A 26,637-nucleotide genomic window follows, 5' to 3' on the forward strand; every position below is an offset into this window, starting at 1 on the left:
GTTGAACCTGGGTAACAACGCTTCTCCTAATGCAGCGCATACCTTCAGGAGCAACACTCACTAAATAGTATGTTCATACATTGGAGAAGAGACGGCACAACAGGTGACCAAGATCTTCGACTCTGAAATCAACCTGCTGTGCATGTCTGTATCAATTAAGTCCTTAAACATGTGTTCCTATTTTATTCACACTGGACTGGACCACATGACATTTCCTTGGCAGACTTTTGTATTCCAGTTGATTCAAAGTAATAAAGTGAAATCTAAAGCAAATGTTTTTTAACTGGGCAACAGAAGTCATTGTTGCTCCTGTGACTGGCAGAAACTCGGCTACAAACAGTGAGATAAATGTCAGACGTCACAGTCAATGAGCTTGAAGCTCCTCTCTCCAGGTTTAGGTTGCTGGTACCTCATATATTTCATGTTTTAGAGAGGCTGTACTACATCCTTCACTTAAAAACGGAAATAAGAGCCGGTGTACTCAGGTTATAAAGACAGAAGAGAAATACAGACTCTACTATCATCTTTTTCTGCACTGCACCTGGAGTCACCAAATGTTTTCTTACCTCCCACAATGAGGTACGTATTAGGGAAAAGGTTCTTTGCTTGCATCAGAGCTCGGGCATGACCAGAGTGAAATAAGTCAAATATTCCATCGGCGTAAACTCTCACAGGTCGCTCACCTAAATCCAAATGAAAGAATAGATCACAAAAATACTTTTTTTTTTTTTTTTTGAGACCAAGTCTTACTCTGTTGCCCAGGCTGGAGTACAGTGGCATGATCTCGGCTCACTGCACCTTCCACCTCCTGGATTCAAGTGGTTCTCCTGCCTCAGCCTCCCAAGTAGCTAGGACTACAGGTGCATGTCATCATGTCTGGCTATTTTTGTGTTTTTAGCAGAGATGGGGTTTTTCCTTGTTGGCCAGGCTGGTCTCGAACTCCTGGTCTCAAATGATCTGCCAGCCTCAGCCTCCCAAAGTGCTGGGATTACAGGTGTGAGCCACCGCGCCCTGCCCCATTGCATACTCCTTTCTTTAGATGTTCTCTGGGTATTCACCCTAATTTGGGGGTAGGTTGGGTTATGAAAAATAACTTGACTATAAACACCTTTTCATTTTTGAGACAGGGTCTCACTCGTTATCCAGGCTGGAGTGCAGTGGTACGATCAGAGCTCACTGCAGCCTTGACCTCCTGGGCTCAAGTGATCCTCCCATCTCAGCCTCCGAAGTAGATGGGACCACAGATGCACACCACCATGCCAGCTAATTTTTTTTTATTATTATTTTTTGTAGAGACCATGTTGCCCAGGCTGGTCTTGAACTTCTGGACTCAAGCAATCCCACCTTGGCCTCCCAAAATGCTGGGATTACAGGTGTGAGCCACCATACTCAGCCTATAAAGAGATTTTTAACATCATCATCTGCACTAACTGCCTCTGGTAGCCTGGTTGTACCAAACTTGTCAGGCACAACTAATAAGAGAGCTGTCAACTTAGAAGCCAGGAAATGATTTCCTGGGGAACAAGGCTAATTCCAAAGCCAAATAAACATTAAAAACGAGATCAGCATAATGGTTCGTCATGCTTTAAATAATAAATATAAGGAGTCCATGTAACTTATCCCTTTATGTGAATAAAGGAAGAGCTATTTTACTGCAGCAGAAAATAACAGTAGGAGCATTTACATCATTTGGGAAAGACAGGTCAAAGTGTCATCAGATACACTGTGCTGAGGCTGAGAATCAGATACACTGAGGCTGAGGGTCAGGTACACTGAGGCTGAGGGTCAGATACACTGAGGCTGAGGGTCAGATACACTGAGGCTGAGGGTCAGGTACACTGAGGCTGAGGGTCAGATACACTGAGGCTGAGAATCAGATACACTGAGGCTGAGGGTCAGATACACTGAGGCTGAGGGTCAGATACACTGAGGCTGAGGGTCAGATACACTGAGGCTGAGGGTCAGGTACACTGAGGCTGAGGGTCAGGTACACTGAGGCTGAGGGTCAGATACACTGAGGCTGAGGGTCAGATACACTGAGGCTGAGGGTCAGGTACACTGAGGCTGAGGGTCAGGTACACTGAGGCTGAGGGTCAGGTACACTGAGGCTGAGGGTCAGGTACACTGAGGCTGAGGGTCAGGTACACTGAGGCTGAGGGTCAGGTACACTGAGGCTGAGGGTCAGATACACTGAGGCTGAGGGTCAGGTACACTGAGGCTGAGGGTCAGGTACACTGAGGCTGAGGGTCCGATACACTGAGGCTGAGGGTCCGATACACTGAGGCTGAGGGTCCGATACACTGAGGCTGAGGGTCAGGTACACTGAGGCTGAGGGTCAGGTACACTGAGGCTGAGGGTCAGGTACACTGAGGCTGAGGGTCAGATACACTGAGGCTGAGGGTCAGATACACTGAGGCTGAGGGTCAGATACACTGAGGCTGAGGGTCAGATACACTGAGGCTGAGGGTCAGGTACACTGAGGCTGAGGGTCAGATACACTGAGGCTGAGGGTCAGATACACTGAGGCTGAGGGTCAGGTACACTGAGGCTCAGGGTCAGGTACATCTCCTTCCTCTCTTCAGGGCAATGAAACAAGGAGAAGAGAATTGGTTCTCAGGAGGTTTATGAAGTTTTGTTTTCAAAAAACTTTATTGATAAACAAGTAGATTTTAAACCAAGAAATAATACACTGCTGAAAGGAGTATCAGCAACTTCCAAGAGGGGCAATTAGGTCGTATCTATCAAAAGACAAACGACAAATGCTTATAGCTTTGGCCCAGCCATTCTAATTCTGGGAATTCTCTCACAGTAAATACAGACGTTATTCATTGCAGTACAGTTTATAGGAAATGACCTACATTTCAATGGAAGATTGAATATAGCATAATACACCCACTAAAAGGTGGGAGGATATATAAACAATTTACTTAGCTATTCACAGTAATGGGTAATATTGGTGGCCTGTTATAGAGACACCAGGTGGCTGTGAGACAGGTCTTGAGAGGAAGACATTTTACTTTATGCCCTTTTTGTACTTTATGGATATTAAACTGTGGGAATATATTGATTTCATTTGATGTGATTTTTTGAAACAGGGTCTGGCTCTGTCACCCAGGCTGGAGTGCAGTGGCATGGTCTCAGCTCACTGAAACCTCCACCTCCCAGGCTCAAATGATCCTCCCACCACAGCCACCTAAGTAGCTGGGACTACAGGTACACACCACCATGCCCGGCTAATTTTTATATTTTTTGTAGAGATGGGGTTTCACATGTTGCCCAAGCTAGCTGTATTTTATGTATTTATTTATTTACTTATTTATTTGAGATGGAGTCTTGCTCTGTCACCCAAGCTGGAGGGTGGTGACATGATCTAGGCTCATGCAACCTCTGCCTCCCAGGTTCAAGTGATTCTCCTGCCTCAGCCTCCCAAGTCACTGGGATTACAGGCGAAAGCCACCATGCCGGGATAATTTTTGTATTTTTATATTCGTATCCCATGTTAGCCAAGCTGGTCTCAATGTCCTGACCTCAAGTGATCCGCCTGCCTTGACCTCCCAAAGTGCTGGGATTACAGGCGTGAGCTACCGCGCCCAGCCCAGGCTGGTTGTATTGATGTTATAATACAGGAAATAAAAATTTTACATTAAATATACCAATCCAATGGAAAACTAAGAATTAATTTAACGGATTTAAGAGTCAGAAAGGTCATAGCTCAAGCTTTCCAATCAGCTTTGTTCCTCTGTAACCTTAACTTCCTTATGCCTCAGTTTTCTCATCTATGAGAGAAAGCAGGCCGGGTACAGGAGCTCACACCTGTAATTCCAGCACCTTGGGAGACCAGGGCAGGAGGACTGCTTGAGCCCAGGAGTTTGAGACCAGCCTGGGCAACACAGTGAAACCCTATCTCTATTAAAATTATTTTTTACTGCCACCATGTGTCAACTAAAAAAAAGAAGAAAAAAATTATTTTTAAAAAAGATAATTTTTAATAAGACAAAGCAAAATAAAACAAAATCTGAGCATATAATCCCCCTTCTATATCCCAGAAGTCACTGCATTGGCTCTATGCCTATTAAAAAATAATACATTAAAAAGATTTTTGGGCCGAGCATGGTGGCTCACGCCTGTAATCCCAGCACTTTGGGAGGCCGAGGCAGGCAGATCACCTGAGGTCAGCAGTTGAGGCCAGCCTGGCCAATATGGTGAAACCCTGTGTCTACTAAAAATACAAAAATTAGCTGGGCATGGTGGTGGGCGCCTGTAATCCCAGCTACTCGGGAGGCTGAGGCGGGAGAATCTCTTGAACCCGGGAGGCGGAGGTTCCAGTGAGCTGAGACTGCGCTACTGCACTCCAGCCTGGGAGACAGAGGGAGACTCTGTCTCAAAAAAAAAAAAAAAAAAATCTTTTTTTGAAGTATCCCAGAAGTCATGTCCATGAAGTAACTAACATACCTCCATTTTTCCTAAACAAGTCCAGAGGGGCTACAATCTCACACTATTTGATCCTGAAACACAAGGGATAGAATATGCAAATTAAGACTATTTTGTTGTTTCTTTGCTACTAGACAGCATAGAGCAGGGAAATTTTCTCATTGCCTGGATGGCGGCAATAACACAGAAGGCTGTTGATCAAGTGGCTGCTTGCAGCACAGCTAATCATCCTAGGTTAGGCCAAGTAGATCACTGAACCTTTTCTCAGACCAATCCCAGATGCTCCTCTTGCTCTCTCCAGTGCTTCCCCAGCCTACCAACGTCTCAACTGGCCACCATTCCATCCCGCCTTTGGCAAACCCAGGCTGACATATTAACCAAACGGCCAGAAGGGGTCACTGTTGAACTAGTCTGGGAAGAAAGTTAGCGTTAGCCATTCTTTTACCAAGTGGCTATTGGCCAGGATAACCACACCCCTGATTTAATGTATATTATAGTACATATAATCATATTTATATAAATTATATCCCTTTAATATAATGTTTAATGTTTCTATTATATAATGTAATATAATACATATTTGATATCATTTATATATTATGCATATATTTTATATATATATATATTTTTTATATATATATATTTTTTGAGATGGAGTCTCACTCTGTCGCCCAGGCTAGAGTGCAGTGGCGTGACCTCGGCTCACTGCAGCCTCCGCCTCCCAGGTTCAAGTGATTCTCCTGTCTCAGCCTCCTCAATAGCTGGGATTACAGGCATGTGCCACCATGCCCAGTTAATTTTTTGCATTTTTAGTAGAGAGGGGGTTTCACTGTGTTAGCCAGGATGGTCTCGATCTCCTGACCTTGTGATCCACCCACCTCAGCCCCCCAAAGTGCTGGGATTACAGGTGTGAGCCACCGCACCCGGCATGTGTGTGTGTGTGTGTGTGTGTGTGTGTGTGTGTGTGTGTGTGTGTATGTATATGTATATGCATGTATTTTTTTTTTTTTTTTTTTTTAAGATAGGGTCTCTGTCACCCAGGCTGAAGTGTGGTGGTGCAATCATGGCTTGTTGTAGTCTAGACCTCCTGGGCTCAAACGATCCTCTCACCTCAGACTCCTGAGTAGCTGGGACTATAGATGCACACTATCACACTTGGCTAATTTTTAAATTTTTTGTAGAGATGGATCTCATTGTATTGCCCAGGCTGGTCTTAAGGATAGGTCTTGAGGATAGGTCTTCCTATCCTCAAGCAATCCTTCTGCCTTGGCCTCCCAAAGTGCTGGGATTATTGTCTTGAGCCACCACACTCAACCTCTGTATACTATTAACAGCAACTCCCTTTCATGCTCAAAACTGTCCTGATTTGGATGATAAATTATATGGTTTATATGGATCATGAATTATACTATACGCTGCACCACTGGTGACTAAGTAACCATATGTCCTCCTTTAGGCAGAAGAAACCTGGGTTCCAATTAATGATCTCTTTGGATGTATTTATTCTCCCAAATACCTACCACTGAAACATTCTGTTCCTAACAGATTTCCATTGCCCTTCACACTCTCCCTTTTCCTTCCTTTCTCTGAGTTAAACATATTGCTGATTTTTTTCATCTTCCAAAAGATTCCCAGAGCTGACCTTCTTGTCTCTCAAATCATATTTGTTTTTCTCTAAGTGGAGAATCTTCTCCTAGATTATACAACCTCCCTCGTAAAAACGTGGGGAGCAGGAGGGAGGTGTGGAGACTTCCCTAGAGCATGTGCATTCTTCATTGCTTTATTCCTTGTCCTGCACTGACATAAATGCAGTTAGCTGCTTGGTGATTTAACATACAACAGTCAGACAAAATGAGATCTAAGAGAAAACCCAGAGTTCAAATTAAGCTGGCAAATTTATAGGCTAATTTGTGGCAGTTTGTTCCACCAAAAATACAATTACTTTGCTGAAGGCCTTCTATTCTAATGCTTACAAGGAGTAGCACCATTTCAGGGTGAGGTTTTAGCTGCAATTCTATCCCACTAATTATCTGTTTTACTGTAGAGGAGCCTTCACTTCTTAGTTACTATGGACTATAACTGCTTTATGTACATAATGAAGAAACTATAAAGTTGATAATCTTGAAAACGACTTATTTGTAAAATTCTATAATTCTAAAATTAAAAAGTTATACTAGTCAGGACTTGTTAATTATAAGCTTTAAAACTTGGAAACAGGCCCGGCACGGTGGCTCACTCCTGTAGTCCCAGCGACTCGGGAGGCTGAGACTCAAGAACTGCTTGAACCCAGAAGGGAAAGGCTGCAGTGAGCTGAGATCACGCCACCGCACTACAACCTGGTTGACAGAGCAAGACTCTGTCTCAACAACAAAACAAAACAAAACAAAAGACCAACTTGGAAACAGTACACATATTTTCAAATTTTATGTACCACAAATGATATACGGACAAATTAGCAACAAACTGGGTAATGCAACCCATCGGATCAAATCTAAATGAATAGCTGATTGTAAATGTGTATCATTAGAGAGTATGTAAGAAGTTCTTGCTTTCAACAGCCTCTACTATCTCATCTGAATGGGAACCCTGAACTATCTTCTGGCGTTTTGAAATGAGACCTGGCACCATTACGCTCTGATTCATAGTCTCTGGTTTTCCTTGTCATTTTACCCTGCCTCCAGGAGCCTACCTATTACCCAAATAAAGGAAGCCAAACTCAAAAATCTTATCATGGAATCAGAGGGTTGTGATCAATATGAACTATATCTAAACATTTTTTCAAAAAGAAAGGATTCTCTGGAATTAGCCTCCTTTTTGTTGAGGACCCAAAACCCACAATACGTATACCCAAGATAAGGCCAAGGGGTAAGTGCTAAAATTCCCAGTATTGGCCGGGCGCGGTGGCTTACGCCTGTAATCCCAGCACTTTGGGAGGCTGAGATGGGTGGATCACAAGGTCAAGAGTTCCAGACCAGCCTGGCCAAGAGATGGTGTGAAACCAGAGATGGGTGAAACCCCATCTCTACTAAAAATACAAAAATTAGCTGGGTGGGGTGGCGGGCACTTGTAATCCCAGCTACTCGGGAGGCTGAGGCAGAAGAATCGCTTGAACCCGGGAGGCAGAGGCTGCAGTGAGCCAAGATTGTGCCACTGCACACCAGCCTGGGCAACAGAGTGAGACTCTGCCTCAAAAGAAAAAAAAATCCCGGTATGACACTGTACATCACTTCTATTTGTTTTTTTGTTTGTTTTGAGACAGGGTCTCACTCTGTCACCCAGGCTGGAGTGCAGTGGGTTCACGTAATTCTCGTGCCTCAGCCTCCCGAGTAGCTGGGACTACAGGGGCCTGCCACCATGCCTGGCTAACTTTTGTATTTTGAGTAGAGACAGGGTTTCACCATGTTGGCCAGGCTGGTCTCAAACTCCTGTCCTCAAGTGATGATCCGCCCGCCTCGGTCTCCCAAAGTGCTGGGATTACAAGTGTGAACCACCACTCCTGGCCCACTTCTATTTGTATTTCACTGTTCTTTAGTTACAACAGAAAGCAAACATACCAATACAATTAAGAAGTAACCACAAATATACTAAATGCACAGATTTGTGGCTATAACTCCCTCTTATTCCCTGGTGTCTGCCTGAGTCTTAGTTCAGCCCTATATTTACAGGGTAGAAAGAACACTTAGTATAGTAATCAGAAGAAGTGAAAAAGGATTGGAAAAAAAGGAGAATGGGGGAATTTACAGAGAAGAAAGAATATTTGCTGTAAGACTCTGTATTCATAACAAATGCTCTTGGAAGTTTATTTTTACAGTGATCTCTAAAACCAATTGCCCCACATAAGAAAAGCATCTTGAATATATGTTAGTAATTTATGTGGTCAAAAACTGCTAATTAATGATGTAAATTAAGCATACAAATAAAGAGCAAGGGCTTTGAAAATAATAAAGTATTTTTTAGAACCTGGAAAATTATAATATCAGTAAAAATAAAATTAAGTGATGAGCATCTCCCAACCTGGGATATTTTTGTTCTCTATCAATCGGCAGCATCATAGCCAGCTGACAGAGCGTAGAGAGGTGGTGGGGAATTCTGAAGGCTATGAAGAATGTGACAGCCTGACATATGATTTGGACTTTATAGAAACAGATAAGATCATAACTCAGCTCAGGCTAATATAATATCGTATTGTTTCTGCTTTACTATACCTCATACCTACAACAACAGCCCAGGAAACAGGTGTATAATAATAAGAAAAAAATGAAAGTTTATGGAGTAGAGTTACCCTTCTAAATGGAACATCAAGGCAGGTGGGAAGAACCCCTTCACCGCTGGTCTTTACAAGCAATCGGAGGGAAGTATGTAGAAAGCAGGTGTGTATTTGATAAACACAATGGAATGCTAAAAACAACAGTAAAACAACAAATTAGGTAGGTATTTACTTACAAGGAGTTCCTCTGCTGGCTTCCTCCATAGTTACCCTGACATAGGGCTTACTAAAGTCAACTTCAATTTCATCAGAAAAAGGAGCTGGTTTCCGTAAGCCCTTAAGAGAAGGAAAGTGAAGGAAAAGAAAGTTCAACTCAATGGCATACACTATAATACTAAAAAAAAAAGGCAGCTTTAAAGACAAATCAGTTATTCAATATGATGTGATTAAAATTCTTCCTAAAACATTGTAACATAAGAAAGAAGGAAAAAATGGTATTCCAAACTGACAAATGAAAGTTGCAACCTTTTACAAAATGGGTAAATTATGGCATGAAAAATAAATGTCTTGCTGGTGACTTCAGGTTCAGACTGAGCAATCTGGCTGGGAATCCAAGCACAGTCCCAACTAACTGGGTCCAGAATGATGGCTCCTCTGCAGCAAGGCAAAACAGCCACCCCTATATCATGTGACAAATTGCCAAGGTTCCTAAGTGCATTTTCTTCGTTTTCTTTTTTTTTTTTTTTTTTTGAGACAGTCTCGCTCTGTTGCCCAGGCTGGAGTGCAGGAGCATGATCTCGGCTCACTGCAACCTCTGCCTCCCGGGTTCAAGTGATTCTCCTGCCTCAGCCTCCCAAGTAGCTGAGATTACAGGTACCCGCCACCATGCCCAGCTAATTTTTGTATTTTTAGTAGAGACAAGGTTTCGCCATATTGGCCAGGCTGGTCTTGAACTCCTGAGCTCAAGTGATCCGCCCACCTTGGCCCTCCCACAGTACTGGGATTACAGGCGTGAGCCACTGTGCCTGACCCATAAGTGCATTTTCATACCACTTCCACTAGGAGACTGGGAAGGCAAACAGCTCCTGGGTGCTTTATTAAGTATAACTATCACTGTGTAGTGTTTGACACTGTAAATATGTTCTAATGCTCATAACAGCCCTGTAAGGCAAGAAGTACTATAATTGGTATCCTCAACTTAAGGATGAGAGAAACGAGGCAGGGCACAGTGGCTCACGACTGTACTTCCAGCACTTCGGGAGGCTGAGATGGCCAAATCACCTGAGGTCAGGAGTTTGAGACCAGCCTAGCCAACATGGTGAAACTCTGTCTCTACTGAAAATACAAAAATTACAGTGGCGCATCTATAATTCCAGCTACTTGGGAGGCTGGGGCAGGACCATCACTTGAACCCAGGAGGCAGAGGTTGCAGTGAGCTGAGATAGCACCACTACACTTCAACCTGGGCCACAGAGCAAGACTCAGTCTCAAAAAAAAAAGATGAGAGAAAGGAGATTCAGAGAAGTTATGTAAATTGTACGTAGTTACTCAGAGGCCAAGCTGAAATTATTATGCAGGCATGTTGATCTGTCTATTATAGATGGCTTCATTTAAGAAATTTTGTTATTCCCGCCTGTAATCCCAGCATTTTGGGAGGCCGAGGTGGGTGGATCACGAGGTCAGGAGATCGAGACCATCCTGGTTAACACGGTGAAACCACGTCTCTACTAAAGATAGAAAAAATTAGCCGGGTGTGCTGGTGGGCACCTGTAATCCCATCTACTCGGGAGGCTGAGGCAGGAGAATCACTTGAACACGGGAGGCAGAGGTTGCAGTGAGCCAAGATCACGCCATTGCACTCCAGCCTAGGCGACAGGGCAAGACTCATCTCAAAAAAAAAAAAAAGAGTTTTTGTTATTCCTAAATATTTTATTCTACTTGATGCTGTTGTGAATGGAATTGTTTTCTTAATTTTATTTTTGGATCGTTCCTTGATATTATGTAACAGTGCAATTGATTTGTATTTGTGTTTGTGTAACTGAAATTTTCTGTATATTGATCTTATGTTCTATGATTTTGTTAAAGCTAATTCTCAGTTCTAGTATCAGCTGTTGTTTCATAGATTCCTTAGCATTTTCTACATATAATAATATCATGTTGTCTGTGAATAAAGATAGTGTTGCTTATTCTTTTCCAATCTGGATTTTTCTTCTTTTTTTTTTTTTTTTTTTGAGAGGGTCCAGCTCTGTTGCCCAGGCTGGAGTGCATTGGCGCTATTTCGGCTCAATGCAACCTCCACCTCCCCGACTCAAGTGATCCTCCCACCTCAGCCTCTCAAGTAGCTGGGACTACAGGCATGCACTACCCAACATCCAGCTGATTTTTTATTCTTGTAGAGACAAGGTCTCACTATGTGCCTGGGCTGGTTTCAAACTCCTGGCCTCAAGCAGTCATTCCACCTTGGCCTCCCGAAGTGCGGAGGTTATATAGGCGTGGGCCACTGCACCCGGCTAATTTTTTGTATTTTTTAAAAATTCAGTCTCCATAGAGACTGTCAAAAATTGCCAATGCTGACGACATTGCAAGTTGTCACAGAGGGGTACTGGGAAAAGTTTTCAAAGAGTAATAACTGCGCCTCAGATAAACGCCAGTGGTCACTGTGCAAAGCTCTTTTATTACTGCCGCTGTGCAAAGCTCTTTTTTTAAAATTATTATTTTTTTAGAGATGGGATTTTGCCATGTTGCCCAGGCTGGTCTCAAACTCCTGGACTCAAGCGATCCACCCAGCTCAACTTCCCAAAGTGCTGGGATTACAGGTGTGAACCACTGCACCTGGCCTGGCCTTTTTTTTTTGAGAGGGAGTTGCACTCTTATTGCCCAGGCTGGAGTGCAGTGGTGCGATCTCAGCTCACCGCAACCTCTGCCTCCCAGGTTCAAGCAATTCTCCTGCCTCAGCCTCCCAAGTAGCTGGGATTACAGGCACGTGCCACCACACCCGGCTAATTTTAACTTTGTATTTTTAGTAGAGAAGGGGTTTCTCCACATTGGTCAGGCTGGTCTCGAACTCCCGACCTCAGGTGATCCGCCCACCTCGGCCTCCCAAAGTGCTGGGATTACAGGCGTGAGCCACCGTGCCAGGCCTCTGGCCTGGGATTTTTGACTATAGTTTGTTTCTTGTAATGTTTTTGTCTGGCTTTGATATCTGGCCTCACAAAACAGGTTGTGAAGTATTCTCTTTACCTTATTTTGGTGTAAGATTCATATTTTTTATTCCTTAAATGTTTTTGTGGGTTTTGTAAAGACAGGTTCTCACTCTGCCTCTGAGGCTGGAGTGCGGTGGCACGATCATAGCTCTCTGCAGCCCCCGATTCTGGGGCCCACGCAGTTCTCTCACCTCAGCTTCTCTAACAGCTGGGACTACAGGCGGGCACCACCACACCCAGCTAACTTTTTAACTTTGGGCCTGGACTTGTCTTTGTGAGAAGATTTTTAATGACTAATTCCTTTTTTTTCTTTTTTAACTTGATACAGGTCTATTAAGATTTTCTACTGTGTCTTGGTTAGTTTTTGCAATTTGTCTCTTTCTAGGAAATTGTCTATTAAATTGTCAAAATTTTTGGCATGAAATTGTTCCCTTATAATCCTTCTAATTTCTGTATGGCTATAGTGATGCTCAGTTCTAAAAAGATCATATCGTGATTGGGCTGAATCCAGAGACTGTGAAGATCAGATAAGTGTAGATTTTAAAATTGTTTTAACATTAAAACACGTTTTTGTTTGTTTGTTTGTTTTGGTTTGGTTTGTTTTGGCTGGGTCAGTAGCTCATGCCTGTAATCCCAGCACTTTGGGAGGCCCAGGCTAGTGGATTGCTTGAGCCCAGCTGTTCAAGACCAGCCTGGGCAACATGACAAAACCCTGTCTCTACAAAAAATACAAACATTAGCCGGGCATGGTGGCATATGCCTGTAGTCCCAGTTACTTGGGAAGCTGAGGTGGCAGGATTGCTTGAGTCAGGGAGGCAGGGGTCACAGTGAGCTGAGATTGCCCCACCACATTCCAGCCTGGGCAACAGAGCAAGACCCTGTCTCAAAAAAAAAAAAAAAAAATCACTCATATAAGCTTAGTTAAGATATACTTAATGATATAAATGGAAACATTCTTTTTTTTTTTTTTTTTTTTTTTGAGGTAAAGTGTTGCTCTGTCGCCCAGGCTGGAGTGCAGTGGTGCGAGCTCGGCTCACGGCAACCTCCACCTCTCGGTTTCAAGTGATTCTCGTGCCTCAGCCTCCCAACTAGCTGGGATTACAGGCATGCACCACCACACCTGGCTAATTTTTGTATATTTAGTAGAGACAGGGTTTCACCATGTCGGCCAGGCTGGTCTTGAACTCCTGGCCTCAAGTGATCCACCCACTTCGGCCTCCTAAAGTGCTGGGATTACAGGCTTGAGCCACCATGCCCAGCCAAGACATTCATTTTTAGATATGTGTGTGTGTTGTTATTCTTTGGAATACTTTTAAAAATAGAACCAAGGACCTAAACCACAAGGAGATACTATTTCATATCAACCAGGATGGCTATGAGCAAAAAGACAGGCAATAACAGTCTCGGTAAGGATGTGAAGAAGTTAGAACCATCATACATTGCTACTGTGAATATAAAATAATGTGCAGCTTTGGAAAACGGTTCTTCAAAATGTTAAACAGAATTACAATATGACCCAGAAATTATACTACTAGGTATATACCCAAGATAATTGAAAACATATATTAAGAAAAAAAAAACTATATAGGGCACAGTAACTGACGCCTGTAATCCCAGCACTTTGGAAGGCCGAGGCGGGTAGACCACCTTAGATCGGGAGTTCGAGACCAGCCTGGCCAGCATGGTGAAATCCCGTCTCTGCTAAAAATACAAAACTTAGCCAGGTGGGGTGGTGCATGCCTGCAATCCTAGCTACTTGGGAGGTTGAGGCAGGAGAATTGCTTGAACCCAGGAGGTGGAGGTTGCAGTGAGCTGAGATTGTGCCACTGTGCTCATCTGGGAGACAGAGAAAGACTCTGCCTCAAACAAAAACAAAATCAAAAACAGAAACAAACAAACAAAAAACTTATACATGAAAAATGTTCACACACTTGCATTACTCGTAATAGCCAAAAAGTAGAAACCACCCAAATGTCCATCAATGAATGGATAAACAAATGGTATGTCCATACAATGGAATCGTTTTATTTACCTATAAAAAGGAATAAAGTACTGATACATGCTACCACCTGGATGGATCTTGAAAATATTATGCCAAACAAAGGAAGTTGGACACAAAAGGCCACATATTGTATGATTTCATTTACGTTAAATGTTCAGACTAGGCAAAGCTGTAGAGACAGAAAGCAGATTAGTGGTTGCCAGGAGGTAGCTGGAGAGGAAATAGGGAGTGACTGCTAATGAATACAGGGGGTTTCTTTTTGTGGTGATGAAGTGTTCTGGAGTTAAATAGTTGTGATGGTTATACAACAGTATGACTAGACTATAAACTACTGACTTATATAATTTAAAATGGTTAAAATAATGAATTTTATGTTATGTGAATTTTACCCAAATTTTAAAAGATATATTGGCCACGTGTGGTGGCTCACACCTGTAATCCCAGCACTTTGGGAGGCTGAGGTAGGTAGATCATGGGGTCAGGAGTTCGAGACCAGCCTGACCAACATGTCGAAACCCTGCCTCTACTAAAAATACAAAAATTAGCTGGGCGCCGTGGTGGGCACCTGTGGTCCCAGCTACTCCGGAGGCTGAAGCAGGAGAATTCCTTGATCCCGGGAGGTGGAGACTGCAGTGAGCCGAGATCACGCCACTGCACTCCAGCCTGGGCGACAGAGCAAAACTCCATCTCAAAAAAAAAAAAAAAAAGGATTTTACGTATCTTATCTTTCACAACTGTTTCTTCAGTGTTTCTCACATTCTGTGTCTGTTCCCAGGTAGAAGACAAGTACAGCTGTCCTTCCTGGCTGAACCCGTTTCTCCTAAGTACAGGGAGTGAAACTAACACTGTGCCGCTATAATAAACCAGCAAAATCTTTTTTTCTAGAGTTGTTTCCAGCTAGAAAAGGTAGTATTTTTTAAAACACTGTTATTCACAAAGAACAGTGTCTCTAGAAGCTGAGGTTTATAAAAGTAGGACTAAATATGTCTATGTTCTCCTAAAATACATCTCGTTCATTTTAACCTCAAGGGAACCCCACAGTATTGCTTTCAAGCCTTAAGACTATCTGGTAGTGAGGTATAAATGAAAGAGCATGAGGTTAGAACTTGAAAAATTTAGATTAAATCCCAACTCTATCATTTAATAGCTGTGAAATCACAGCAAGTTTCTAAAGCTTTTGTTTCATCTTCCACAAAATAGAAAACAATACCTGCCCTACAAGTTTACTATGAGGATTAAACAAAGTAGCATCTGCAAAGTAATTAGCACAATGTATCACAAAAGCAGGCACTCAACAAATTTGTCACTAGCTCATTTCCTCTTGTATCCTATAGAACACAGATTTCAGCATGCTAACAAGATTAACCTCTATTAATCTAAGAGGTTAGCTTCTAAAATGCTATATAAACTTTCCAAATGTATGCAGCTAAAAGTTATAATGGCAATCAACAGTCCCCAAATTATGAATTGTCCCTGAATGCAATATTGCTTCCATAACAACTTTTTCCAGGCTATATTCACACACATTATTTCACTATTCCTCAAAATTTCAGTGAAAACGAGAGATTCCAGCATCCACACTAACAGGAAAATGGACATAATTCAAATAATATGAGACTAGAATTTGATATTGTTGTCCCATTACACTTTTTACTTTCTAAGGATTCTTTTTTTTTTTGCTTTTTTTTTTTGAGACGGAGTCTCACTGTCACCCAGGCTGAAGTGCAGTGGCACAATCTTGGCTCACTGCAACCTCTGCCTCCCGAGTTCAAGCCATTCTCCTGCCTCAGCCTCCTGAGTAGCTGGGATTACAGGCATGCGCCACCACACCCCACTAATTTTTTTTGTATTTTTAGTAGAGACGGGATTTCACCATGTTGGCTACGCTGGTCTCAAACTCCTGACCTCGTGATCTGCCCTCCCTGGCCTCCCAAAGTGCTAAGATTACAGGCATGAGCCACTTGCGCCCAGCCTGATATATATTAAGATAAGCTAAATGTCTTACGTTTTATAAATACTTTTGTGATCCTTTTGATTGAACCTTTAGAAACATCTGTATCAATAAATGATTTATACTTATAGACAAAATAGCCATAAAGTTTTTCCTTCTTAACTCTTGTCTCTTTTCTATCCATTTCATCCCGACCCGCCAACCCAGGTATCTAATACTTGGTGATCCTTCCTATTCCTTTCTTTATTTGCAAGAAAAGTGCTTTTCTAAAGCTAAAGAGCTCAGCTAGGTGTGATGGTCCACGCCTGTCACCTCAGCACAGGGAGGCAGAGGCAGGCGGACAGCTTGAGCCCAGGAGTTTAAGACCTGCCTAGGCAACACAGCAGGTCTCCAACCCTTCTTTTTTTTTTTTTTTTTGAGACGAAGTCTTACTCTGTTGCCCAGGCTGGAGTGCTGTGGCACAATCTAAGCTTACTGCAAACTCCACCTCCCAGGTTCAAGCTATTCTCCTGCCTCAGCCTCCTGAGTGGCTGGGATTACAGGCACCCACCACTGCGCCCAGCTAATTTTTGTATTTTTAGTAGGGACAAGGTTTTGTCATGTTGGCCAGGCTGATCTCGAACCCCTGACCTCAGGTAATCCACGCAACTCGGCCTCCCGAAGTGCTGGGATTACAGGCGTGAGCCACCGTTCCTGGCCTGCGAGTTCCCGTTAAAAAAAAAGAAAAACAGTTAGTGAGCTCTAGGCTATAGAATTCTACTCTATGCTCACATCTCATAAAAGGAAGGTCTTGTTTATCTTTACACCTCTACCACCTACTGCCATACCAGCACATTGTAAATATGCAATAAAGGCTGGGAGCAGTGGCTCACGCCTGTAATCCCAGCACTTTGGGAAGTCGAGGCGGGCAGATCACGAGGTCAGGAGATTGAGACCATCCTGGCTAACATGGTGAAACCCTGTGTCTACTAAAAAATACAAAAAATTAGCCGGGCATGGTGGTGGACGCCTGTACTACCAGCTACTCGGGAGGCTGAGGCAGGAGGAGAATGGCGTGAACCCAGGAGACGGAGCTTGCAGTGAGCCGAGATCACACTGCTGCACTCCAGCCTGGGTGACAGAGCCAAGACTCCGTCTCAAAAAATAAATAAATAAAAATGCAATAAAATCTTGCTTACTCAACCCAAATGTCAACTGGAGAATGAATAACTAAAAAGTAGCACATGATATATGATGGAACGTTATTTGCCAATAAAAAAAAATTGAAGTACTGGCCAGACGTGGTGGCTCACACCTGTAATCTCAACACTTTGGGAGGCTGAGGTGGGCGGATCACCTGAGGTCAGAAGTTTGAAACCAGCCTGAGCAACATGGTAAAACCTCATCTCTACTAAAAATACAAAAATTAGCCAGGAGTGGGGGCGCCTGCATAGTCCCAGTTACTCGGGAGGCTAAGGCAGGAGAATCATTTGAACCTGGGAAGCTGTGATCATGCCACTGCACTCCAGCCTGGGCAACAAAACGAGACTCTGTCTCAAAAAAATTAAGTACTTATAGATGTTGCAATATGAATGAATCTTCAAAACATGTTCAGTGGAAGAAGCCAGCCCCAAAAGACCACATACTGTATGATGTCATTTGTATGTAACGCCCAGAACAGGCAAATCCACAGAATCAAAAGGCAGATTAGTGGTCTCCAGAGGCTGGAGAGACTGGGGGGAAACGGGGAGAGACTGGGGGGAAACGGGGAGAGACTGGGGGGAAACGGGGAGAGACTGGGGGGAAACGGGGAGTGACTGCTCCTGAGTAGACGCCTTCTCTCTGGGGTGATAAAAATATCCCAGGCCAGGCCTGGTGCCTCACGCCTGCAATCCCACACTTTGGCAGGCTGAGGCAGGAGAATCACTTGATCCAGGAGACTGAGAGCAGCCTGGGTAACGCTGTGAGACCCCATGCCTACAAAAGCAAATTTAAAAATTAGCCAGGCATGGTGACGTGCACCTATATTCCCAGCTACTTGGGTGGCTGAGGTGAGAGGACTGTTTGAGCCCGGAAAGTTGAGGCTGCAGTGAACTATGATCACATCACTGCCCTCCAGCCTGGGTAACAGACCAAGGCCCTGTCTCAAAAAAATAAAGGAAAAAATTCTAAAACTGGTCATGGTGATGGCTGCACAACTTTGTGACTAAACTAAAAACCACTGAATTGTATACTGTAAATGATATGTCAGTTATAACTCAATAAAGCCGTTAAAAAAAAGAAAACAGTCTTGTTTTTGTTACAGTGTTCAAAGGAGAGTCACAGCTAGAAAGTACAGGCGCACAGTGAGATGACAGGCACGTTTACTAGCAGACACCCCTCCTCACCAACGTTGGTCCAGGCTGTTGGGTGGCTCCTTGACCATTCGCCTGTGCTAAATAGCCTGTGTGTTTCAGGGAGGAATGTGGAACAGGTAGCAAGTCACTGAACTGATTTCACATGAATAGATGAAGCAAAGGAATTTAAAGCATTGACTCCCCAGAAGAATTAAAAAAAAAAAAAAAAAAAAAAGACTCCCCAGACTTTAAAGACCAAGAAATTTAAGTTTTCTCAGAGCTCATTCCACTGAAAAGACTGACTTCCTTTGCTCTATTCCTAGCTACAGTGATTGGCTGATTAGCTGACAGTATCACCTATTTGGTTATAACTTGTTACTGCTCCAAGTGATGCTGCTGAATTGGTACCACCATTTCTTCAATCTGAATTCTCTAAGAAATATTCAGAAACTAACAATGCCCTGTTTTGCTGATTGCTGAGTCATTTTCTGAGCTTATTTACTATAGTATGCAGAATAACGCCCCCTACAGATGGCCACACCCATCCCTGGAGCCTGTGACTGTTCTACCACACATGGCAAACGAGACTGTGCAGGCCAGGCACAGTGGCTCACGCCTGGTAATCCTAGCACTGTGGGAGGCCGAGGTAGGAAGACTGCTTGAGCTCAGGAGTCCAAGACCAGCCTGGGTAACATAGCAAGACCCTTACTCTAAAAATAAAAATAAAAATAGTAAGCCAGGCATGGTGGTGGGCACCTGCAATCCCAGCCACTTGGGAGGCTGAGGCAGGGAAATCACTTGAACCCAAGAGACAGAGGTTGCAGTGAACTGAGATCGCGCCACTGCACTCCAGCCTGGGCGACAGAGCGAGACTCTGTCTCAAAAATACAAATAAAAATAAAAATAGTAAAGAAGCTTTGCAGATATGATTAAATAAAGGATTTGAAGGACAGGAAGATTATTCCAGTTTATCTGGGTACACCTAATGTAATCACAAGAGTCCCTGTAAGTGAAAAGGGAGTAGGACATTCAGAATCTGCAGGAGATATGGCAGAAGCAATGGTCAGAGTGATGTAAGCACTGGCTGGTGCCAAGCGCTAAGCAATATGGGGACCCTCTAGAAGCTGGAAAAGGCAAGAAGACGGACTTTCCCCTGGACCCTCCAGCTCTGCCAACACCCTGATTTTAGTCCTCTGAGACCCATTTCAGATTTCTGATATTCAGAAATGTAAGATAATTTATTTGTATATTTGTATTATGGTAATTTGTTACAAATGCAACAGGAAACAAATATATATACTTGCCCTTATGATCAATATCAGCCCTGCAGGCACTTGTTTATTTGTGGGGTATTATTTGCTTTTATTGCTCAAGACAGAGCATTCACTTGGAGTAACTATTAATTGTTTCAGAATAGATTTTTCCCTTTGGGCTGGGAAGCTCTAGAACTAACCAGTGGAAACTGAGTTTGATCAATGGCTAATGGTCAATATAGGTAAAGAAACATACAATTCTGTCACTGGGATTTTGAAACACAGATTTCATACTAATATTAACAACAGTAGCTTCAACTGTGTATGTGTTCTCTGACATGTTTTTATTATGGAAAGTTTTAGAAGGGTAGCAAGCTGAGACAGGGTAGGCAGTGTGGAATGGGGTCTTTCATTTAAGGTTTGGCAATAATTAGGAAATACAGAGATACATTTCCAGAGATAAAGGAGCATAAGGTAGGCATAAATGGAAAAAGGTTCTCATTCAAGATACAACTAGTAATAGAATGGAGGAATGATATAGAGAGAAAAAACAGTAGAAAAAACGCATTAGACACGAGATGATGTAAAGATCAAAACACTGCCTAGAGCCCCAATTTTTCTATTTTATTAGTTTTATTTATTTATTTATTTACTTATTTTTTATTTTTATTTTTATTTTTGAGACAGGGTCTGTCTCTGTTGCCCAGGCTGAAATGCAATGGCACGATCTTGGCTCACTGCATCCTCCGCCTCCCGAGTTCAAGCAATTCTCCTGCCTCATCCTCCCCAGTAGCTGGAATTACAGGCATGTGCCATCACGCCCGGCTAATTCTGTATTTTTAGTAGAGACGGGGTTTCACCATGTTGGTCAGGCTGGTCTTGAACTCCTGACCTCGGGTGATCCGCCCACCTCAGCCTCCCAAAGTGCAGGGATTACAGGTATGAGTCACCGCACCTGGCCATATTTCAATAGTTTTAGCCTAATACACACGCAACTTCCATATTTTCCTAACATTTCTTTTTCTAAATCCAGGTAAAGCTCCTACAACTGAGCTGTGAGTCATAATCTAGTAAAAAGGCAGAAGATTTCCAGTGACTGTGAAATACACTTACTATTCCTTCTTTTCATTATTTCAGACGACGTGTAACACTGATATCATCAACGCTGTATCGGTTTCTACCCTCCCCCTGCCGGGTTCATCTCCACTTACCACTGCACAGCGCTGCACTTTGAAAGGAACCCCATCTTCCTCTGTTGCCCCGTTGGGTCCAGGCGCCTCTTTCCTCCTCTTCCTTGCATTGACCTTGGCTGAACACTGTGCATCCATCTTCTTTTAACTGGTCATAGAAAGTGAAAACAAAAATTTTCTCATTGGGGTGGGAAAAGAGTTTGTCACCAGTATTTCCGAAATGTTCACAAGGATACACTCAGCAAAATATCAGTTCTATAGCATGTACTTCACTAAGATGAGCCAATGGCATCTGGCAAAAACAACGAAGCTTCACAAAACACAGGCTCTAGTAGGAATACTGAAATGCCTCTCTGTGGAACAATGGCCACAATGAATTGCCTGAAGTTGGAAGTCATTCCCCCTCACAGTGCAGCCTACATACTAACTGCTAATTTTAAATCCTGATTGCATGCAAAAGATTGGAATAATTTGTCTGAGAAAGATAGTTACATAGACTCTCCCACTACCCTCCATATCATCGATACGACAGGTATAAGGCAATGTGAAGGCATGACAGGTGCAGGTAGAGAAAAGAACCTTTTGTAAAGGGATGGCTCTCAAGAAGTCCTGGATTAACAAAACATGGATTTATTAACTCTATTTGTTTTTTTTTAAGACAGGGTCTCACTCTGTTGTCCAGGCTGGGGTGCAGTGGTATGATCTTGGTTCACTGCAGCTTCAACCTTGTTAGCTCAAGTGACCCTCTTGCCTCAGCCTCCCAAGCAGCCAGGACTCCGGCACATGCCACCACATATAGCTTTTTTTTTTTTTTTTTTTTTTTTAAGAGACAGGCCTCGCTATGTTGCCCAGGCTGGTCTCGAAATCCTGGCCTCAAGGGATCCTCCTGTTTCAAACTCACAAAGACTTGGGATTACAGGCATGAACCACAGCACGAGTTGAAGTCTTAACTCTAAATGCTCTACAGATTTCAGTGACCACTTCACCAGGGTTAGTTCTATGAAAGTTGTAGAGTAGCATAACGGTTTTTATTTCCTTTTTCATTACTTTTATTTTTTTAAGGGATGGGGTCTTGCTAGGTTGTCCAGGCTGGAGTGCAGTGGCTGCTCACAGTCACAATCAGAGCACACTGTAGCCACAAACTTCTGAGCTCAAGCAATACTTCCACCTGAACCTCCAGAATAGCTAGGGCCAGCATAACGTCTTTTTAAAATGTCCTTCTCCTCCTTTTTCTAAAAAAAAAAAAAAAAAAAAAGTCTCACTCTGTCACCCTGGCTAAGTACAATGGCACGATCTCGGCTCACTACAACCTCCGCCTCCTGGTTTCAAGCAATTCTCCTGCCTCAGCCTCCTAAGTAGCTGGGATTATAGGCGCCCACCCCCACGCCCAGCTAATTTTTTGTATTTTTAGTAGAGACGGGGTTTCACTATGTTGGCCATGATGGTCTTGAACACCTGACCTCGTGATCCACCTGCCTCAGCCTCCGAAAGCGCTGGGATTACAGGCATGAGCCACTGCACCCAGCCAATTTTTGTATTTTTAGTAGAGACAGGGTTTTGTCATGTTGGCCAGGCTGGTCTTGAACTCCTGACCTTAGGTGATCCACCCACCTCGACCTCCCAAAGTGCCGGAATTACAGGTGTAAACCACTGCACCTGGCCCTTCCCCTTCTTTTCTCAGTACTCATTTCCCTTTCCTCTTTCAGGGTCTTAACACCTCAATAGTTTCCAGCTATTAAAACTCCCTCAGGGATTCTCCTTCCCCCAAAGGTAAACTTATTTATTATTGGCTCATTTAGCAGACAGTTCCTAGCAACTAGCTATTACAGCAAAGTTCTGAATATTCTATATTTCATGTTTATGTCACAGAATACTTGGGGTGTCGCTTCGCCAGCCAGAAACCTCCGTGGCCAGTGGCGCCTTTGCCTGAGTTTTGCTCAGGCCCGCTGGGCCCATTCCGTCCACTCAGCCTGGCAGGCTACGCTCAGCTCGTGTCACCAGCACAGATTCCACGCGCGCCAAGGGCAAGCCAGGCACGGAGCGGCAAGCGGTGCACAGGCGAGTGAGCACAGGCTCCGGCCACTGCGCACAGCCAGGCACACCAGCTGCCGGGGGGTGGGCAGCTCCAGGCGCCAGCTCCCTGAGAGGCTGCAGCTGAACCAGGCATACCACAAGCAGCTTCCAATGCAGGCACTGGGGAACACGGTGGTGCCCAGAAGCTTGGAGAGGCCAGGAACCACAGAGCTCCAAAGAGGGGGTCACAGCCCAGCCTCAGGGAGCTCCTAGGTCTGGGCTTCCCAAAGGGCTGCAGCTCTTCTCTTCTCTCTCTCCTCTCGTCTCTTTCTCTTGCTCACAACGTGGCAAGTGGTGGGTGGGGGGAGCTGGGGACATGTTTCAGCTCTGTTTGTTACAGCTCTTTCAGTCCTGCCATTTGGTGGATCCCGAGTTCTAGTCCCATGTCCAGTAAGAAGGAGGTACATGGACACCTGGAGGATAAGCAAGGTGAAGAGGTGCTTTGTTGAGCAACACAATAGTTCTCAGGAGACCCCAAGTGGGTAGCTCCTCTCCACAGCAGGTGGTCCCAGCATCTGTGCAGTCCTCAGCGGAGAGGGGACCAAAGTGGGCAGCTCCTATCTGAAGGCAGGTCATCCTTTTGTCTCTGCAGCCCTCAGCGGAGAGGAGAGCTGGAGTGGAAGCTCCTATCAGCAGTCAGCCATCCTGTCAAGTCTGGCTGAGTCCAGGGTTTTCATGGGCTTCAGAGGGGAGGAAGTACATGCTGATTGGCCCATTGGGAAGCCATGGGCAGCCTGGAAAAAGCACCATAAGTTCTCACTCCAGTCCACAGAACTGGCAGCCTGGGCCCCAGGCTTCAGGCCATCTCTGGCTTGAAGGTGGGGGTTCACCAGGGACCCGCCCATTTCCGCCTAGGAGCCTCTCTGCCTCCTGCTGCTATCAAGGCACCCTGGCTATTCGTGCCAAGGGGCGCCTGCAGGCCTGCATGAAGCTGCCCTCAGCTCCGCCTTGGCCTCCCCTCCTGTGCTCCTGGACACCCAAAATGTGGAGGGGGCCAAGGCAGCAGGGGGCTGGCGTGTCAGCGCTGCCCCTAGCACATGCACACCCAGCCAGGTCATGACAGTGCCCAGGCTTGGCCTCAACTTTGCTCCAAAATCAGAGCGGGCACCAAAATCAGAGCGGGCACCAGAAGCAGAGAGGGCACCAGGATCAGAGTGGGCACCAGAATCAGAGCGGGCACCAGGATCAGAGCGGGCACCAGAATCAGAGCGGGCACCAGGATCAGAGCGGGCACCAGGATCAGAGCGGGCACCAGGAGCAAGGAGAGGCCAGGCAGTGGGAGCAGGCACTTCAAGCTTGCAGGGGCAGGGGAGGTTCCTGGGCCCCCAAAAGCACAGGGATGCCCAGGTATGTAGCCACGGCTGCTCCTGCCCCGCCAACCTGGAAGCGGGCAGGGCTTCCACCTATTCCTGGCTCCCACTGGCTCCATGGAGTGTGCAGTGCAGACCATGCCTCCCCGACTGCAGCTGGCATCATGGCAGTAGCCCATGGAGACAGGCCACCGCTGCCATCATTTAGACGTTGGCTTTTTAGCTCCCTGCAGGGATAGTTGCATTTTTCTTGAGTAATAAAATTTGAACAAATGAATTACTTTCTTGATACTGATGAAATTTTAGGAATCAGCCAGAAATTGGGGGTAGGGGAATCTCTATGATCAACTGTCATCTCTGCACAAGATATGGTTCAGAGAAGAATCTTCAAAACAGGTGGAAAACAAATGCCAGAGAGAATGAGGACGGTCTACTCTGCCCTATTGCCTCTCATAAGCCTGACTGAGATGTTCATCTAAACAACTGCAATTATGCCTTACTTTCTTTCCTCCGGCTAAATTCCAAGTGGCAATATGACAAGATCTACAAGAAACCTGGCCTGATTCTTAGAGACTGAAGGTGACACCCCATGAGTCACGGCTAAGTGTTAGGCCAACATCAAAAAATGTCAGAGTCCAAAGTGAAAGATGAGCACCACCTAGAAATGTCCTTTCCTCACAAATGCAAATTACAATGGAGGAAGGGTACTATACACTGGACTCTAAGTTCTTCCAGTGACGATGGTCAGAGCTTGCCTTCGCTATTGTTATTAACGATTCTTTCATAATATTCAGAGGTCAGTACTCTCATCTCTGTGGTCTGAGTGAACTACTCAAAATGCCTAATCCATCCAATTAATGACAGTTTTCTAATTTGCACATCTAATTTGCACAGTACTCTTCTGTAAGTATCTGCTCAATTCTTCTAAGTGTAGAGACACAAAATCCACTATGAGAAATATAATCAGCAATTTGGCGTCAGGCTGAAGTCAATAATACCAGGCAGTCAAAAATATGAGTACTCAAGGCCGAGATGGGCGGATCACGAGGTCAGGAGATCGAGACCATCCTGGCTAACACGGTGAAACCCCGTCTCTACTAAAAAAAATACAAAAAACTAGCCGGGCAAGGTGGCAGGCACCTGTAGTCCCAGCTACTCAGGAGGCTGAGGCAGGAGAATGGCGTGAACCCGGGAGACAGAGTTTGCAGTGAGCTGAGATCTGGCCACTGCAATCCAGCCTGGGCGACAGAGCAAGACTCTGTCTCAAAAAAAAAAAAAAAAAAAAAAAAAAATGAGTACTCACTGTTTTACAAAGTACTGTATCATAATTTTTAAGTACAAACTTAACCTGGAGGACATTATGCTAAGTGAAATAAGCCAGACAAGAAAGACAAATACCACAAATGATCTCACTTATTTGTGGAATCGAAGAGTGGAACTCACAGAAGTACAGAGTAGAATGGTGGTTATGAGAGACGGACAGAAGAGGGTGGAGAGTGAAAAGGGAGATGTTGAGTACAAAAATTCAGTTTTGAAAGGAGAAATAGGATGGGCACGGTGGCTCACGCCTGTAATGCCAGCACTTTGGGAGGCTGAGGCGGGTGGATCACGAGGTCAAGAGATCGAGACTATCCTGGCCAACATGGTGAAACCTGTCTCTACTAAAAGTACAAAAAATTAGCTGGGCGTGGTGGCGCGTACCTGTAATCCCAGCTACTCAGGAGGCTGAGGCAGTAAAATCGCTTGAACCCAGGAGACAGAAGTTGCAGTGAGCCAAGATCACGCCACTGCACTCCAGCCTGGCAACAGAGCGAGACTCCATCACAACAACAACAACAACAACAACAACAACAACAAATAGGGGAGAAATAAGCTGCAGTGATCTATTGCACAGAACGGTGACAATAATAAATAATAATGCGGCTGGGCGTGGTGGCATAAACAATTATTATTCATCAATTTAAAAAATTAAAGGCCAGGCGCAGTGGCTCACGCCTGTAATCCCAGCATTTTGGGAGGCCGAGGTGGCGGATCACCTCAGTTCAGGAGTTTGGGACCAGCCTGTACAACATGGTGAAACCCCATCTCTACAAAAATACAAAAATTAGCCAGACTTGGTGGTGCATTCCTGTAATCCCAGCTACTTGGGAGGCTGAGGTGGGAGGATTGCTTGAACCCAGGAGGCAGAGGTTGCAGTCAGCCAAGCGTACCACTGCACTCCAGCCTGGGCAACAGAGCAAGACTCCATCTCAAAAAATGAAAAAAAAAAAAATTAAGTACAAACTATTTTCTCAAAGAGGCTTCAATTAAGGCATGGAAAACACACACAGAGCTCTACCTCAAAAATGTTTATGATATTGGTATCCGAGAAGATGTTAAAAAAATGTTTATGATATAAAAATGCTCTTCAGGATTCTAAAACCATGGGGTGAAAGTTTGCTGAGGAACAGGATATTTGCAGTTTGCAAAGTATCTCCCCATAGATTACTTATTAATTACAAAGGAGGGGCTGGGCACAGTGGCTCACATCTGTAATCCCAGCACTTCGGGAGGCCGAGGCAGTCAGATCACTTGAGCCCAGGAGTTCAAGACCAGCCTGGGCAACACAGAACTGGTCTCTACAAAAAATGGCCCGGTGTAGTGGCACGTGCCTAGGCCCACTACTCAGGAGGCTGAGGCAGGAGGACTACTTGAGAACAGGA

The 26,637-nt window shown here is 44.4% G+C and overlaps 1 protein-coding gene and 1 pseudogene across 5 annotated transcripts in view; both read right to left on the reverse strand.

The window, feature by feature from the left end:
- Positions 1–26,637, reverse strand: part of PCYT1A (phosphate cytidylyltransferase 1A, choline) — a 46,227-nt gene that overhangs the window by 9,075 nt on the left and 10,515 nt on the right. For all 5 annotated transcript variants that reach the window (XM_028843530.2, XM_077991129.1, XM_077991128.1 and 2 more), the window contains 3 exons: positions 20,574–20,700; positions 8,875–8,974; positions 567–683 (listed from right to left, as the gene is read on the reverse strand). In XM_028843530.2, the coding sequence (XP_028699363.1) occupies positions 567–683; positions 8,875–8,974; positions 20,574–20,690 (334 nt within the window). In that variant the 5' untranslated portion in view covers positions 20,691–20,700. The remainder of the gene's footprint in view (positions 1–566; positions 684–8,874; positions 8,975–20,573; positions 20,701–26,637) is intronic.
- LOC144339557 (U4 spliceosomal RNA) lies at positions 11,178–11,307 on the reverse strand (annotated as a pseudogene).

This window comes from Macaca mulatta, chromosome 2 (assembly GCF_049350105.2).
Source record: "Macaca mulatta isolate MMU2019108-1 chromosome 2, T2T-MMU8v2.0, whole genome shotgun sequence".
In the NCBI taxonomy this organism is placed as follows: domain Eukaryota; kingdom Metazoa; phylum Chordata; class Mammalia; order Primates; family Cercopithecidae; genus Macaca; species Macaca mulatta.